This window comes from Pistacia vera, unplaced genomic scaffold, assembly GCF_008641045.1.
Source record: "Pistacia vera cultivar Batoury unplaced genomic scaffold, PisVer_v2 Contig679, whole genome shotgun sequence".
Lineage (NCBI taxonomy): Eukaryota > Viridiplantae > Streptophyta > Magnoliopsida > Sapindales > Anacardiaceae > Pistacia > Pistacia vera.
Genome location: NW_022196533.1, coordinates 710410 through 726196, shown reverse-complemented (window position 1 = coordinate 726196; position 15787 = coordinate 710410). Strand labels below are relative to the sequence as shown.

Genomic DNA, 15787 nt, shown 5'->3' with positions numbered 1-15787 from the left:
TCGCCACTTGCCATTCGACTTTTTTACCAAGACTAGGTTGGTAAGCCAGTTTGGGTATTTCACTTCCCTGATGAAGTCGATGTTCAGGAGCTTGTCAACCTCATCTTTGAGCACTTTGGACCACTCTACATCCATAGATCTTCCTGTTTGTTTGATTGATCGAGCTATTGGGTTGACATTTAATCTGGGCACATTACATCGAGGCTGATCCCCATCATATTCGCATGCATCGATGCGAACACATCAAGGTTTTTCTTTAGGAACCCTACTAAATTATTGGCTAGTTCATTGCTCGGACTGATGCCAATTTTTACCACACAAGTTGGGTCTTCCTCGCTAGTAGTTGTTCTGTTAACCTTGTCACGGGCTCTTTTTCATGGATGCAAGGATCTATGGTATCTTCCAAAGGTCCAGGGTTTGGCTTGGACTTTACGATGACCATGGTTCTCGAAAGCAGCCATTTCAGTGCAGCATGAATAGCTCAATTGTAACATTCTCGAGATTCTTTTCTGTAGCTCCTGATTGTCACAGCCTGGAATCGAGAACCTCATTGCTTAGCAATGTACCAAGGTGACTTGACTTAGATCATCCAAGATCGGTCTTCCAATGATGATATTGTAAGTGGTCGGGTAGTCTACCTCTAAGAATTCTACCATCACCATCCTAATCTTGGGTTCTGCCTCTAAAGTCACAGGCAGGTTGATTAATTCCTTGGGGACTAGGCTATCCTTGGTGAATCCATAAAGTGGCGATAAACATGCCTTCAGATCTCTCTCTGTGAACCTCAATTCTCGGAAAGCTCCTAAGAAGATGATATTCTCTTCACTGCCATTATCGACCATCACCTTGAGTACTCGAGCATTGCTGATCCTTACTGCAATCACGATCGCATCATGGTTATGGTGAGGAGATTCTTCACACTCATCCACGGTGAATCCTATCACCTCGCTCTCTTGTCTAGGCCACTTTGGTGGCTTCTATTCACAGCTCATTACTCAAGGATCGAGTCTGTTCTAGCCTCTTGTGTATATTACTCACGAGAGCGCCTTAAGCTTCCTGCAATATCGAGACCCCCATAAATCATGCTTACCAAGACTTCGTTGTTCGTCGGGGCTTGCTGGATCTACTTATTCTACTTGCCTATATTTTCACGAGCTAGTACCTTCTTAACAAATTCTTTTCAGTGCACCATTAGGAACAGATCTTCGATGGCATCCTTTAGAGCCCGACACTCATTAGTGTTGTGCCCAAAGTCCTAGTAGTATCGAGAATATTTCTGCTGATCTTTTCTAGCTGGAGCCCCCCTCATCCTTTTTGGAGTGGCAGTCTCTTAGTCTCACGGGAGACTTCATATATGTCAACTGTGTCTTGAGTGAGTGGGTGTATTATGCATATCGCGAAAAAGGTTGCATTTTTTTTGTGATTTTCTATTTTTGACCTTTTTTGGAACTTGTTTTGGTCCTTATCATTACGGTCTTGGTCCCTTTGTTTATCCACTGGGCAATCTTTTCGCCCATCAGATCTCTTCACAGTGAGCTTCTGGCTAGGGCTACTAGCGAGCTTTCCAGTCGCTCATGTTTAGTAGCCATTTGGTAGAACTTTGTCAAGCTCAAATGGTCTTCACTTTGGAGCTATTTCCATAGCTCTATTTGCGGCCTAATACTCGTAATGAGCAAAGTTTGGATTAACTCTTTAGGTGCATCCCCGACCTTTGCCTGTTCTTTTCGGAACCTCGTTACATATGAGGTTAGTGTTTCATCTCTCTCCTGACGAATATTGCTCACATAGCTGAGTGGTATTACGAACTGTCTCCTTGCTTGGAATTACGATAGGCACAGCGAGGAGAACTGTTGCCAATAGCTAATCGAGTTCGCCTTGAGCCTTTTGTAGCACCTCTTGGCATCCCCTAATAATGTAGTCTTGAAGCAGCGACACTTTGCCTAGTCACAGACTTGGTGTAGTTCCATCAGGTCGTTGAAAGTGTTAATGTGGTCTCTGAGATCTCCTTTCCCATCGAACTTGCTTTTTGGCACTTGAATCCTTAAGGAAGTAGGGCTTGGTGAACTTCCTCTGTGAATGGAGAACTCATTATCTCTTTTGCCACATTGTTCTAGCAGGCTCTTAGATCGTCGAGCATTCTGTGCACTCGATCTAAGTCTTCGTTATGGAGATTGCCTTGGCTGGCTTTATTCAGCCTCACCTCAAGTAGATAAGTTCGCAAGTCTGTCGCCTGTGAACCCCCTCCATTGTGCGCATTGAAGCGCAAGGTCGAGTCATGATGGCTTGGCTGGTAAGTATTATCATGCTCATCAGTGCGTTGCTCATGATGTTAGTTATAACTAGAATGTCAGTCATTGCCAGATTGGCAAGCATTACTTATCTTACAAACCTGCGAGGTTTGAGCATGCCTTTGGCATGGGTTAAAATCAAAACAATGACGTTGGAGATATCGTTGAGCAGGTCGAATATCCCTTTAGTGACCGTTGCCTTCATCTTCTCTCATGAGCTCTTTGCCTTGTCACCTCTCAGGGTTAGTTTGCCTACAAGATTCTCATTCATGAGTAGAATGTGCCTGATGGTGCCTAGATTGTCAACCATTCCTTGGTGTTGACAAGCCAAATTTTTCACTGACTGAATTCCAACCTGTTGGGGTAACATCGGTGAAGCGCGACTGGTCTAGATCTTGGGGTGCCGATTGATGGTTTCTCAATTCAGCGACAATTTGTTGCACTGCCTATGCAACCATCATTCTGATCATCTCCACTAGTTGACCAGTTTTGGGATTCGATGTCCCTACCCCTTGCTGGTTCGATGCCCAACGGTGTCTTAATACACCTCTCGGTGGGTGGTTTTGATCTTGTACGAACCATCGTGAGCCTTAAGTGATCGGGTCATTGGGGTTGTTTACCGAAAATTCTGAGATTTTGGGGAAGACCCTTCTTCTAGTGCCAAAATATTGATAGAAGGTTTATACCAACTAGAGCGATTCGATTGACCTTGACGGAATCAGAACTGATGTGTGCGTGATTACGAGTAACCAGCACTGTTATCAATGAAAAGCAATAAAATAATGACACAAAGAGTTTTTAAAGTGGTTCGATGAGTTAAACTCTTGAGCCTACATCCATTGTTTTTGTATTTGCTGTGAGAGCTTACAACAATGTTCCTAGAACAATTTGCTAACACCTTTCTCATTGTTGGAGGGGGTTTATATACAATTTTTGTACAAACAAAAGAATGAAAATAAAGGAATTATAATTAAGATTGAAATATAACTCCGATATTCTTGCGATTAAGCGTTGAGATTGCACCAAAATTGCTGTTAATCTGATCCCTTCGAATATATTCGGGATTTGAAGTTATCTGTGAGTTTGTTAAACAACTATAAGGATTGATCACGACTAGCTTATTCTAGGTCAAGCTTCATCTCGACAAGCTTGTGTTGGGTCAGACAATCGATTAAGTCAAACTGATTCTGGATCGGGCTATAACCTCGCAATTTTTTGAGCTTGATGGAAAAATCACACACAACACAACACAAAGAGAAATGTTGAACTTATAAAAAGACACGTAATTTATAATGTAAAACACAAAATTTATAATATTTAATGTCAAAATTATAATGACAGAAATTATAATATGAAACGTCAAATATAAGGTGTGAGAATATGAGTACACTTGTAAAATGTGTAGCATGAATTTTTTTTTTTTTTTTTTTTTTTTTTTTTTTGGGAATACTAAATATTATTAAGTTCCAAATTTGTTTTGCAAGTCCAACTTAGTATCATTTTTTTTTAGATATGTAATATTATTAAAATAAAATAAAATTCAAAATATCGAAGCACATCTGCAACAATAATGAATGTATTTAACAAAATCCTACAGATAATATTCAAAATTTTACAAAAATTTTCCCCTCCTATACTGAATTTCCGCCTACGCCCATTCTACGTAGATATCCTTCCATTTAACAAATCCTATTACTTCGGTTAAATCCAGGGGTGAATCCTAGTTTTCCAATCTGTAGGACGATAAGTTTGGGAAAGATTATAACTCTCTCTACCTTTTCGGACGAAACAATGCATTTACTGCAACATTAATTTTCGCTTCTTGTAAATAATGACAAACTCCAAAAACCCCACATTAAATATTATATTCTTACTTTGTGATTTGAATGTACAAAAGAAATAAAATCCGATTTCAAACTCATATATTAAATGAACCCATTTCCTCAACCATTTGAAATTGACTTTGGGACGACTTTTCCATTTAAGGTCTGCCTAATTAAAGAGGTTTTGCGGTATTTTGCTACCATATTTTATCCTCATTGAAGGTGATATGTTTTTAGGCCATTGAATAATTAAAGAATATTGTCATATAAACAAACTAACTACACAAGTCATTCCGTGTATAAACTGATATAACAACCTTGTATATTTCACATATAATCTCCTTTAATTATTTAATTTACTTTTAATTTAAATTCATCTAATCATTTTAAAACATGTCAATTTGTATGATAGACTATATATGAAAAGTATTGTCTGATTTTAAATTTTCTTGTTACAAGTTTTCTGTTCTTTTCCTGTACTTAGCATACCATTGGTGATTAGAAAAGTATTAAACCGTCATAAATCAAGTAAACAGGAAATGGAAATAATAATAAGACGACTACTGACTTCTGAATCAAATATAATGAAGTTATCTTGTCCTGAGGTGCGAGCTCATCGCTTCAAAATGACTTAATAGAAGCGTTTAACTGTTTGAGAGAAAATCTAGATGTATTAACTATTTGAGAGAAAATCTAGAATCCCATGATCGTGAAGTATATTACAAATTAATGTATTTATCAGATTTATGAATTTATTTATTTACTTTTAAGATTAATATATGATCGATAATTATTAAATCAAATATTCTTGTGACAATCTTATATTAACTTATGATGCTTTTGATGTGGTATCTGTATTTATTAGGGTAGCATTTCTTTATATATATAAAGATGTAAAAAAAAAAAATAATAATAATAAAAAAGGTTGTGTGATTTCTTTTCCTTGAAGCAATTTATCTTTGAACTTTTGAAATAGTCAAGTGATCAACATCTATCTAAGTCTCTTGAAGTATGGCATCTTTACATCCATAATTAAAAAGATACCTGAATTGACTAATTCAGTCCTCCTGGGTTGCTACGTGCACGTCAATCGTTAAATCACTTTATTTCATTTAAACATTTTCTTGGCCATGCTTCATGCTTATCAATTAATCAATTGACGTAATCTTCCTGTGCCAACGCCATGCATATATGAGAATTAGTCTAAGGATGAGGTAATCTTCCTGTGCCCAACGTCTTTATATAACCTTAAGTCCACCACTACTTTCTCAACACACTCCTTCAATTCCTTAGCTGAAGTTTCCATTAATGGCTTCTTTCAGACTTTCACAATTATTAATTTCTTGTTAGTGTTTCCTGTGGTTTTCACAGGGAGCTCCGATGCTAATCTCTCTACTAAATTCTATTGTAAGACTTGTCCAAAAGTCCTCCCTATAGTGAAATCTGTTGTTGAATCTGCGGTTTCTAAAGACAGTCGCATGGGTGCTTCTCTCCTTCGCTTACACTTTCATGAATGTTTTGTCAACGTAAGTAATTTTCCACAACACGGTACCTGTCTCTGTAACTTGAAAATGTTTCTTACTCCATTAAAAAAAAAGAAAAAAAAAATGTTGTCGGTAGTACTAGATTCTTTTTATGCAAAAGACTAGTAAAACACACACACACACATATATATATATAACCAACATTAAGTATCGAAAATCTCCCTGTGACAAACTGTTTGAATTGTGCAAGCCTTTCTTAATTAGGAGTCGACTTTCAAGAAAATGTACATGATCAATACGTCTTTAACCTAGTAAACTGAAAAAAAAAAAAAAAATCGTGGTTCATGGACTTTATGATGTTTTTTTCAGCTTAATTTAAGCATAATAAGTCATCAAACACTAATTAAAACCCAAATTGAGCCATTAATACAACTATTATTTTCATATAATTAAAAAAAAATTGATGAAATCTATAATTCAAATCATTAATTTAATGGGCTATATATAATTTTTTATCTAGCCTCATTTCTTCACATATCTGTACAGTAATTTTCCTGGAGAATTTTCTATATATATATATATTAATTTACTGTTTGCGTTTAACACAGGGGTGTGATGCGTCAGTACTCCTTGATGACACTTCTTCATTTACAGGGGAGAAAACTGCTTTTCCGAACAACAATTCACTAAAAGGGTTCGAAGTTGTGGATAAGATAAAATCAAAGTTGGAGAAAGTGTGTCCTGGCGTAGTTTCTTGTGCTGATATTTTAGCCATTGCAGCTCGTGACTCAACAGTGTTTGTAAGTTAATACTTTCTTACATCTACATAGTAACCTCAAACAAAACAAGCATATAAATAACTTTCTTTGAATTGTTAAATTATTGTGGCAGCTTGGTGGGTTAAGTTGGGATGTTAAACTTGGAAGAAGGGATTCCAAAACAACCAGCTTCGCTGCAGCCAATAGTAGTGGCTTCCTCCCTGTTGCCACTTATAACCTTAGCAGCCTTATCCAGACATTCAAGGCCCAAGGTCTCTCTACCAAGGACTTGGTTGCATTATCTGGTAAAATAAGTCTCAGAAGGAATATTTTTACTTCGGGTTTACTACATTAGTGCCTTGAAAAATTATAAGTTTTTCGAAAATAACATGAATAAAAGTTTTAAGTATTTACTCGAATACTTAGTAATGTTTTTTATAGCTTTAAAAAAATTAATAAAAATATAAAATACTTGAAAGCATTTCTTTTTATTTTATAAATAAACAAAAACTTGGGGGAAAGGGAGTGGTACAACTCAAAAATGTTTCCGGCTAATGTTTTCTTTTATAATATTTTTTTTGGGTTAATGAATTACACGGTTTCTAACTAAAAAAACTGACACTTTGCATACCACCGAAGCTACCAAAGACATCCCTACCATTAGAATTTTCTATTAAATATGTGAGTTGACTGCTTTTACAATTTTATCCATGGTTCCATTTCAGAAAATTTTTAAAGTTCCAAGTGGTGTGATTTAACCCTTGTTTTGTTTTATTATTTAAAGATAGAATTTTTTGTTTTTGGATCAAGAAATTGTATTCCCCTGAATAAACTACTCAAAATAACTAACTATACAATTTTGTATTTTAACTATAGGAGCGCATACAATCGGGCAAGCAAGGTGCATAAGTTTTAGAAGTCGCATATACAATGACGCCATCATTGATAGTTCATTCGCTAAGACTAGGCAACAAAACTGTCCCAACACTTCTGGATCAGGAGATAACATTTTAGCCCCATTAGACCGGCGAACTCCAAAACATTTTGACAATAAGTACTATAAGAACCTTTTAAAGAAAAAGGGCTTACTTCACTCCGATCAAGTTTTGTTCAGTGGTGGATCCACCGATTCATTGGTCAAGTTATACAGTAAAAAACGTAAAGCATTCAGTTCTGACTTTGCTGCTGCAATGATAAAGATGGGAGACATTAGTCCTCTCACTGGATCTAGTGGTGAGATTAGGAAGAACTGTAGGAAGCCAAATTGATGAAGAGGATTTCTACAGATTATGTTGTTAGAAAATATCAAGTTAAGAATCATCTAAGCGTGAAGTTTCTTCTTTTCTATTTTCTTTCTCCATAAGCATGTAAGTGTCTACAATCGAAGCTTGCTGTTATGTTAAGACGTTTACTATGAATAAGATATTGTTGTTAAAGATTCTGGATTTGTCTTTTATTCTTCCATTGATATGTGGGAGCAAATTATTAAAAGACTATCTTAAGTTTGGATATAATTAAATTGTCATGATGTTTGAAATTCTTTACTAAATAATTATATTTTTTAAAGCATTTACTTACTTTTTGTCCCCAAAAACCCAATTTTTTTGCAAAGAAACCCAAACCCAAAACAAAGAATTTGCCCCCCTCCCTCCCGCCATTAACGTCCTGCCCTCTCTCTTGCTGTTCTTCTTAGCAAAACCAAAGCCCACTTCCTCCTCCTTATTCTGCTCTTCCTCTAGATCTTCTTCTTCCTTGTTACACAAAGAAAGAGATATTTTGAGGAGGGCTAGAAGACATACTAGTTGAAGTTCCGCTTCCCCCTCTTCTTTGACATTTCCTCTAAGTTGGTGTTACTCTTCTTTGTACACTACAAGAAATATGTTATATTGTGACAAAATTAATTTTATCAAATGTTATTTTGTCATAAGTAATATAGTTATTATGACAAAATAAAAAAACATCACATTAAGTATGACAAAAAAAAAATATATATATAGTAACTAAAAAAAAATATTATCATAATAAAGAAACCAATAATAAATGTAATGAAGAAAAACTTTTTATCATGATATTTCATCACAAATTTTTGGTGTAAAATTTTAGTGCCTAGGTAAACTATTTATTGTGACAAACATATTTTGTCATAAAACATTTATTTATTATTACAAAAAAAAAATAAAAAAATTGTCATAATATATACTAAAACAAAGGTATTAATGACAAAATGTTTGAGTCAAAAATTAAGTATCGAGATAAATTGTTTATTGTAACAAACATATTTGTCATAAAAAACATTAGTCACTATGTTTAGTAATACATGTTATAATTATAAACTAATTTTTCACAAACGAATTATTATCATTATAGAAGAAAATTATCATTTACAAATGTTAAAATCGAGGTATTAGTGACAAAATATTTTAGTCAAATTAAATGTGATATTTTGTGACAAAAATTTGCTAAAAAAACATAATTAATACGCATAGAACTATTTGTTATTCCTCTCAAGTTTTTAGCAATAACATATATGTCATTAAAATAATAATAATAATAATAATAATAATAATAATAAGACTCATTAATAATTTTGGCATATATGTCACTAAAAAAGAAAAACTCATTAATATTTAACATTTGGATCACATGTTAAATATTAATGTCTATATTACATATTCACATCAAAGATGAAATTATAAAAATAAATCAATTCAGCCATGTATATTCACAAGAGGGTTTCTTCAATCAATGTAATTATTATTACTATTATTATTATTATTATTATAAAGAATGAAATAATGAATCGCTAAAAAAGGACTCCTACAGAGTCAAGGTCCTTGGACAGGCCCAAGCAACCAAGCAAAACAAAACAAGAGGATAGGCATGGATTAACAATCCATAGCAAACTAGCCTAAAAAAGATCTATACAAAAAGACCAGCTGCAAAAAAATTGAGTACTTCTGGAAAACAGATCAACTGCTCAAGTTATACAAAACAACAGCCACCAAAAATAGCCAAAAAAACCCAACACCACAAAAGCAATACACCAGTATAACAATGCACCTTCATGGGACAGCACATAACCCAAACTAGAGCAAACTAAAGGCCAAGCATCAACAACAAAAGAGAATTAGGATTCGATTGCAGTTTTCAGCTCTGACTGCATATCATTGTTTGGAGACCCAAACAAACTCGAAATTTGATGTACCAAACCTTTCAGAAAAGCTTGAGATGTCTACTTTAACTTCATAGAAGGCTCTGAACTCAAACTGAAACTCTAAGTTGATCAAAAGCAAACAGCTCAAAACATCCAAAAGTAAAAATGCTGAAAAGTTTTGGTTTTAAGCATAATTCACTAACACATTCTAATTCAGCACCATAAGACATAAAACATGTCAAATAAACTAGATGTAAGGATAAAATAAAAATATAAAATTATAATCTATCAATTGCACTTAGTGATATTCATTACAATCAAATTGAAATAAAATACAAATTATAAAATCAAGTATACCCCCACCAAACGATAAGGAAGTACCCATATGATCAAGTGTACAATATTAAAACTCACCATCATCCTCATCATAGTCATTTTCGTCATCTTCGTTCTCACCATCATCATCTTGCTCGTCATCAGTATCATCGCAATAGTCAAGAATAGTATCATCTCCTCCATCAATATAATCTTCTCCATCACTAGAATCTTTTTCACTGAATCATCCGTATCACTAGAAACTCCATTATTGGAAACATCACAAGATTTATCAGTTTTATTTTTCTTCTGAACTAATTTGTTTTTTGGAAGGACAATGCTAACATCAATTTCTTGTCTTCTCACAATAATGATTCTAAATTTTCTTCATCAATTTGTTCATTTACCTCATACTCTTGATATGGCTCATCATTAACATTCTTGAAACATCATTCTGTTAAAACCAGCAATGTAAATCACTCAAGATCAACATGTATATATTCATATCATTATTCATATACATGTTCATATATTCATGGAAATTTGCAGAAGCAAAATAATGTAACCACTAACCTCCAGCCATAGCAACTTTGTTGTTGTTGTGTTCTTCAAAAGTTACAGACTCTTCCAATGCACCGCAATTCTCAAAACGATGGTTTTTGGGAGTCAGAATAATTGCATGTATTGGGGACCTGTAATCGTTCACCTTTTAAAGCACGCAAAGTCTTTGTATCAAAGACAACTACTAAGGATAACTGCTGAAAACTACTTACCAGTTTAAATTTATATATAAAATAATATATATAAAAGTGAAGGACCAAATAGTAGAATTTTAATTAATTAAAATTCAAGCATTGTCCCACTTGGTCCAAACTTTTATTACACAATCCACAACATAGTAGTTTTGTATTCTTTATATTTAATTAGAAAAATAGAATTGCATGAATCATAGCGGTAAGTCCTTTTTAAACAAGTATTACATTCCATGTATTACTATGTAATTTTCTTCTTCTAAATAAACATTTAATTGTGGAATATTACTTCATGAACAAACCTCGAATGTTTGTTCTAAGTCTTCCAGAATGTTTGTTTGTCTACAACCAAAATATATACAACTTAAAAGAGAAAAAAAAAAAAAAACTAAATTTAGAAAGTTTCAGAGAATGAAAGTATTACCTGTCACAGTGACAAAGCGAGATGTAGTCCCATTTGTACTAAATGATCCTTGAACGTCTTTGGTGGCATGCCTTTTGTCAAAGGATCAGCAATCATCTACTCGGTGCGTATGTGTTCAATGAACACTTCCTTGGCTTTAATGTGCTCCTTTATTGCTAAGTGTTCAATGTCGATGTGTTTACTTCAACTTCCACTCGTATTATTCTTAGCAAAGAACACAGCAGCTAAATTGTCACAAAACAACTTTATTGGCCTAGAGATAGACTTAACAACTCCAAGCCCAAAAATAAAACTTCTCAACCAAATGCCCTGTGTAGTAGCCTCAAAACAGGAAACAAACTCAGCTTCCATTGTAGAAGTGGCAACCAAAGATTGTTTGGTACTTCTCTAAGATATAGCACCTCCGACTAGCATAAAAACATATCCATATGTCGATTTTCGAGAATCAACATAGCCATTGAAGTCTGAGTCTAAATATCCGATGACTTCTAAAATGTCAGATCGTCTATAAGTAAGCATGAAACCTTTAGTTCCTTGAAGATACCTTATGACCTTCTTTGTAGCTCTCTAATGATCTAAACCTGGATTACTTTGATATCTTCTTAACATGTCAACTGCAAAAGTAATGTTAGGTTTAGTACATATCTAAGTATACATTAGGCTTCCAATAGCTAAAGCATAAGGAATAGTTTTCATTTGTTCCTTTTCAATCTCAAGCGTAGGACATTGGTTCAGATTGAACCTATCACCCTTAACAATGAGTGCAACACTGGATGAACAATCCTTCATCTTAAATCTCTCAAGAATTTTATTAATATAGACTTTTTGAGATAGTCCCAAAACATGTTGGGACCTAACCCTATGAATCTTAATGCCAATGACATAAGACGCCTCACTCATATATTTCATACTAAAATGTTAAGAGAGAAATTGTTTCACCTCATGCAACAAACCCAAATCATTCATTGCAAGTAAAATATCAGCTACATATAACACAAGAAAAATGATTTTGTTCCCACTTACCTTGTGGTATATACACTAATCCATGACATTATCTACAAAACCAAATGAAGAGATAACAGTGTGAGATCTTAAATACCACTGTCGAGAGGCTTTTTTAAGTCCATAATTGGATTTCTTAAGCTTGTAAACCAAATGCTCACATCACTTGAAATGAACCCATTAGATTGTTTCATATCCTCCAAATCTCCATTGAGGAAAGCTATTTTCATATCCATTTGATGTAAATCTGAATCGAAATGGGCAACTAATGCCATAATGATGTAAAAGGAATCCTTTCTAGAAACTAGAGAAAATGTTTCTTTATAATCTATCTCTTCCCTTTGCTTGAACCCCTTGGCAACAAGCCTAGCCTTGTATCTCTCAATGTTGCCTAATGAATCCCTTTAGGTTTTAAATACCCATTTACAACCAATAGGTTTCTTTCCAGTAGGCAACTTAACAAGGTTCCAAATTTTATTATCCGCCATAGAATTCATCTCGTCAATCATGGCATTATACCACAACTTATATTTACTATTGCCAATAGCTTGTAAAAACGTGTATGGGTCATCCTCAACACCTACGTCCTAGTCAGACTCATGCATATACACTACATAATCAGTAGGAATTGCTAATTTCTTTGTTCTAGTAGATCTTCTTAATATTGTATCAAGAGTCTCTTGTTGAGACCATTGCCAACTGGTTGTTCCTCTTGTGGCGGAGGTTGTTCAGAATGATCTTCTAAAGCAATCTCATCAAAATGTGGACTTTGATTGATTGGTTCCTCATTGTTCACCCTGTTTGGATGAACAACCAATCTTTTACTTGATGTAGGAGCATTATCTGAAACATCAATTTTTTCAATGATGAAGTCTCTAATTTGATCACTCCCACTGACCACGTCATTCCGAAGAAATTTGGCATTTTTTGATTCAACAATTCTACTGGAATGGTTCGGATAATAAAACCTATATCCCTTGGATTTCTCAGCATATCCAATAAAATATGCACTGATAATCCTAGGATGTAACTTCCGTTCTTGTGGATTATAAACTCTAACTTCAACTGGGCAACCCCAAATACGTAAATGACTTAAACTTGGTTTCCAACCTTTCCATAACTTGAATGGTGTTTTGGGAACTGCCTCAGTTGGAATTTGGTTTAATATACACGCTGCAGTTTTAAGAGCTTCAATCCACAAAGAATGAGGAAGTTTGGAGTTACTCAGCATACTCCATACCATATCCATTAATGTTCTATTTCTCCGTTCTGCTACACCATTCTGAGATGGTGTGCCAGGCAAGGTGTACTGAGCCACAATACCTTGCTCTTGAAGAAATTTAGCAAATGGACCAAGTGCTTATCCTATACCAATGTATCTACCATAATATTCACTACCTCTATTAGATCTCACGATCTTAATTTATTTTCTACATCGTTTCTCTACATCTGCTTTATGTACTTTGAAAGCATCTAACGCTTCATCCTTGTGATAAAGCAAATAGAGATACATATATCGTGAGTGATCATCAATAAAAGTGATGAAATATTTCTAACCGCTAAAGTTCATGTCAGGGCAACAAATATCTATGTGTATGATCTCTAAAAGTTCAGAACTCTTCCTAACACCTTTCTTAGATTTGTTAGCCTATTTTCCCTTAATGCAATCTACTCTTCCTATCAATGGAGATGTGTCCTAATCTCCTATGCCACAGAAAAGAAGAGTTTTTATTCATAATAGTACGTTTAACACCAGTACTAGCATGTGACGTCATTAAACTATAAGGAACAGTATAACTTAAATGAATTTTAAACAAACTATCAACCATAGTACAATTTCCAACAATAGATGAGTTCTTAATTAAATTAAAAGAACTACCATAAAAGTTGAAAGAGTATCCCCAAGGTACGAGTTTAGAAATTGAAATTAAATTCCTAGAAAAACTAGGAATATAAAAGGTTCGTTCCAAATCCAAAATATAATTAGTGCTTAAAATAAGTCTATATGTTCCAACAGCTTCAACACGTGAAGGCATCTTGTTTCCCAAATAGACGCTGCATTCATTTTCCATCGGTTTCCTTTTATCCAAAAAACCCTATATGGTATTAGAAACATGGAAGAGATTTCAATTGAGCAACGATGACCCTCATTTTCATATTCTTTAATACCGGTGAGCTTCATGGATATCAATCTACTCATTAGAGTGCTGCCTAATGCCTTATCTGATGTTTCAAACTGAGCATGAATTGCATCCATCAAATCCTTGACATTCTCACACTCTAGTATCGACCTATGAATACTACTCATAATGTGAGATCATGTTTAAATGGTTGGATCGCTTCCACCGTTCATACAAAGCAATCTCAGCTTAAGTCCTAGTATCCGTAGGTGTAGGTGGCTCTTACTTACAAATAGCATAGTCAAGATCAATGCACCCTAAATGAAGAAGGACAGCCTCCCTCTAGGATTTGTAGTTATCACCATTTAAACAAGAAACTTTATCCTCAACCATCATCAAAGTTTGATCAACCATAGGTATATTAACATATATGCTTACTAAATAAATTATGAGGCATAAACCATCAATAACAATAATAAGTTTACCAATATAAAACAAATAATAAATCATAAATGAATCGACATATCATAAAATCTCCCAATGGGTAAAGACATTACATATTATGATTCATTATCCTTTAATGATGAAACTATAAATTATTAATATTTCATAATACATGTGGACTAATTAAGAAATAAGAATAATTTCTATTTCATCCTAATTAATCATGAAAATGTAACATTCCCTATGGGTAAAATGATTATATTAACATGATTAACTACAAAATGATGTTATTAATTTTAATATGATCATAATTAATATTACTTAATGCATATATTATCATAACTTAGATATTGTGGCTACTCTAAATTAATCAAATATGTACAATCATAAAACATCAAATAGTTATAACATGAATTATTGCATATAATACAACATAATATAAATCAATACAAGAATAACACATTATATATGCATAACAGACTAATGCATGACATAAAAACCATCACACGCACTATCATTGACTCCCACGCCCCACCGTGAGTCAACCACGAGCAGCCACGTGTCTCCATACGTTGTCACGTGCCTCTAGAAGAAGACAATACACCCCCACACGCGCCTTCACGACCCTCCCACCCACCGGTACGCGCCAAAGCACACCTCTCTACTCGCCTAACATAAGCACGCATACCTTCATGCGCATACATGCGCCTGGAGTCAATGCGGGTTAGTTTGACCTGTTTAATTGGTTCAAGTTGACCTTTACTCTGATCATTGACCCAGATCATTGACCACTTTGCCCGGTTTGACCTGTTGATCGATTCATTAACCGGTTTGAATCGTTGACTAGTTCATTGACCCAGTTCGGACTGTAGACCGGGTTTACCGAGTTGATTTGACCCATTGGATTTTCGGTCGAGTTTGTGAGTCAGTATGACTCAGTTTGACTTTTGACTTTGACTGGGTCAATTTGACCCGTTGACCTAGTTTGACCGAGTCTTCTTAACCTGGTTTCTGCAACTTTTAAACCTGTTTTCTACCCTTTTTAACAGCCTGATTCTAGCCATTTTTTTGGCGTTTTAGAGGGGATACTTGAACGAGGATGTATAGCCTATGTTGGTGACATCCCAAATGACATTTTCGTCCCAAATCAGCACCGTCAATGGCCATCGAAATCACCTAAATGGTAATTTTAACTGAAAATTTAAACTAGCATAACTTTGCAA

General features: G+C 34.5%; 1 protein-coding gene across 1 annotated transcript; it reads left to right on the top strand.

Annotated features, from left to right (window-relative positions):
- Positions 1-2434: 2434 nt before the first annotated feature.
- Positions 2435-7621, top strand: LOC116113454 (peroxidase 4-like). Its single transcript, XM_031399609.1, has 5 exons — positions 2435-2530; positions 5434-5637; positions 6204-6395; positions 6487-6658; positions 7230-7621. The coding sequence occupies exons 1-5, from the start codon at positions 2435-2437 to the stop codon at positions 7619-7621; spliced, it is 1056 nt and encodes a 351-aa protein (XP_031255469.1).
- Positions 7622-15787: the final 8166 nt, after the last annotated feature.

Coding starts and splice junctions, on each gene's coding strand:
- LOC116113454 (XM_031399609.1), top strand. CDS start 2,435: ATGACGTTGGAGATATCGTTGAGCAGGTCGAATATCCCTTTAGTGACC. Junction 5,638..6,203: donor TTCATGAATGTTTTGTCAAC/GTAAGTAATTTT, acceptor CGTTTAACACAG/GGGTGTGATGCGTCAGTACT. Junction 6,396..6,486: donor CTCGTGACTCAACAGTGTTT/GTAAGTTAATAC, acceptor TTATTGTGGCAG/CTTGGTGGGTTAAGTTGGGA.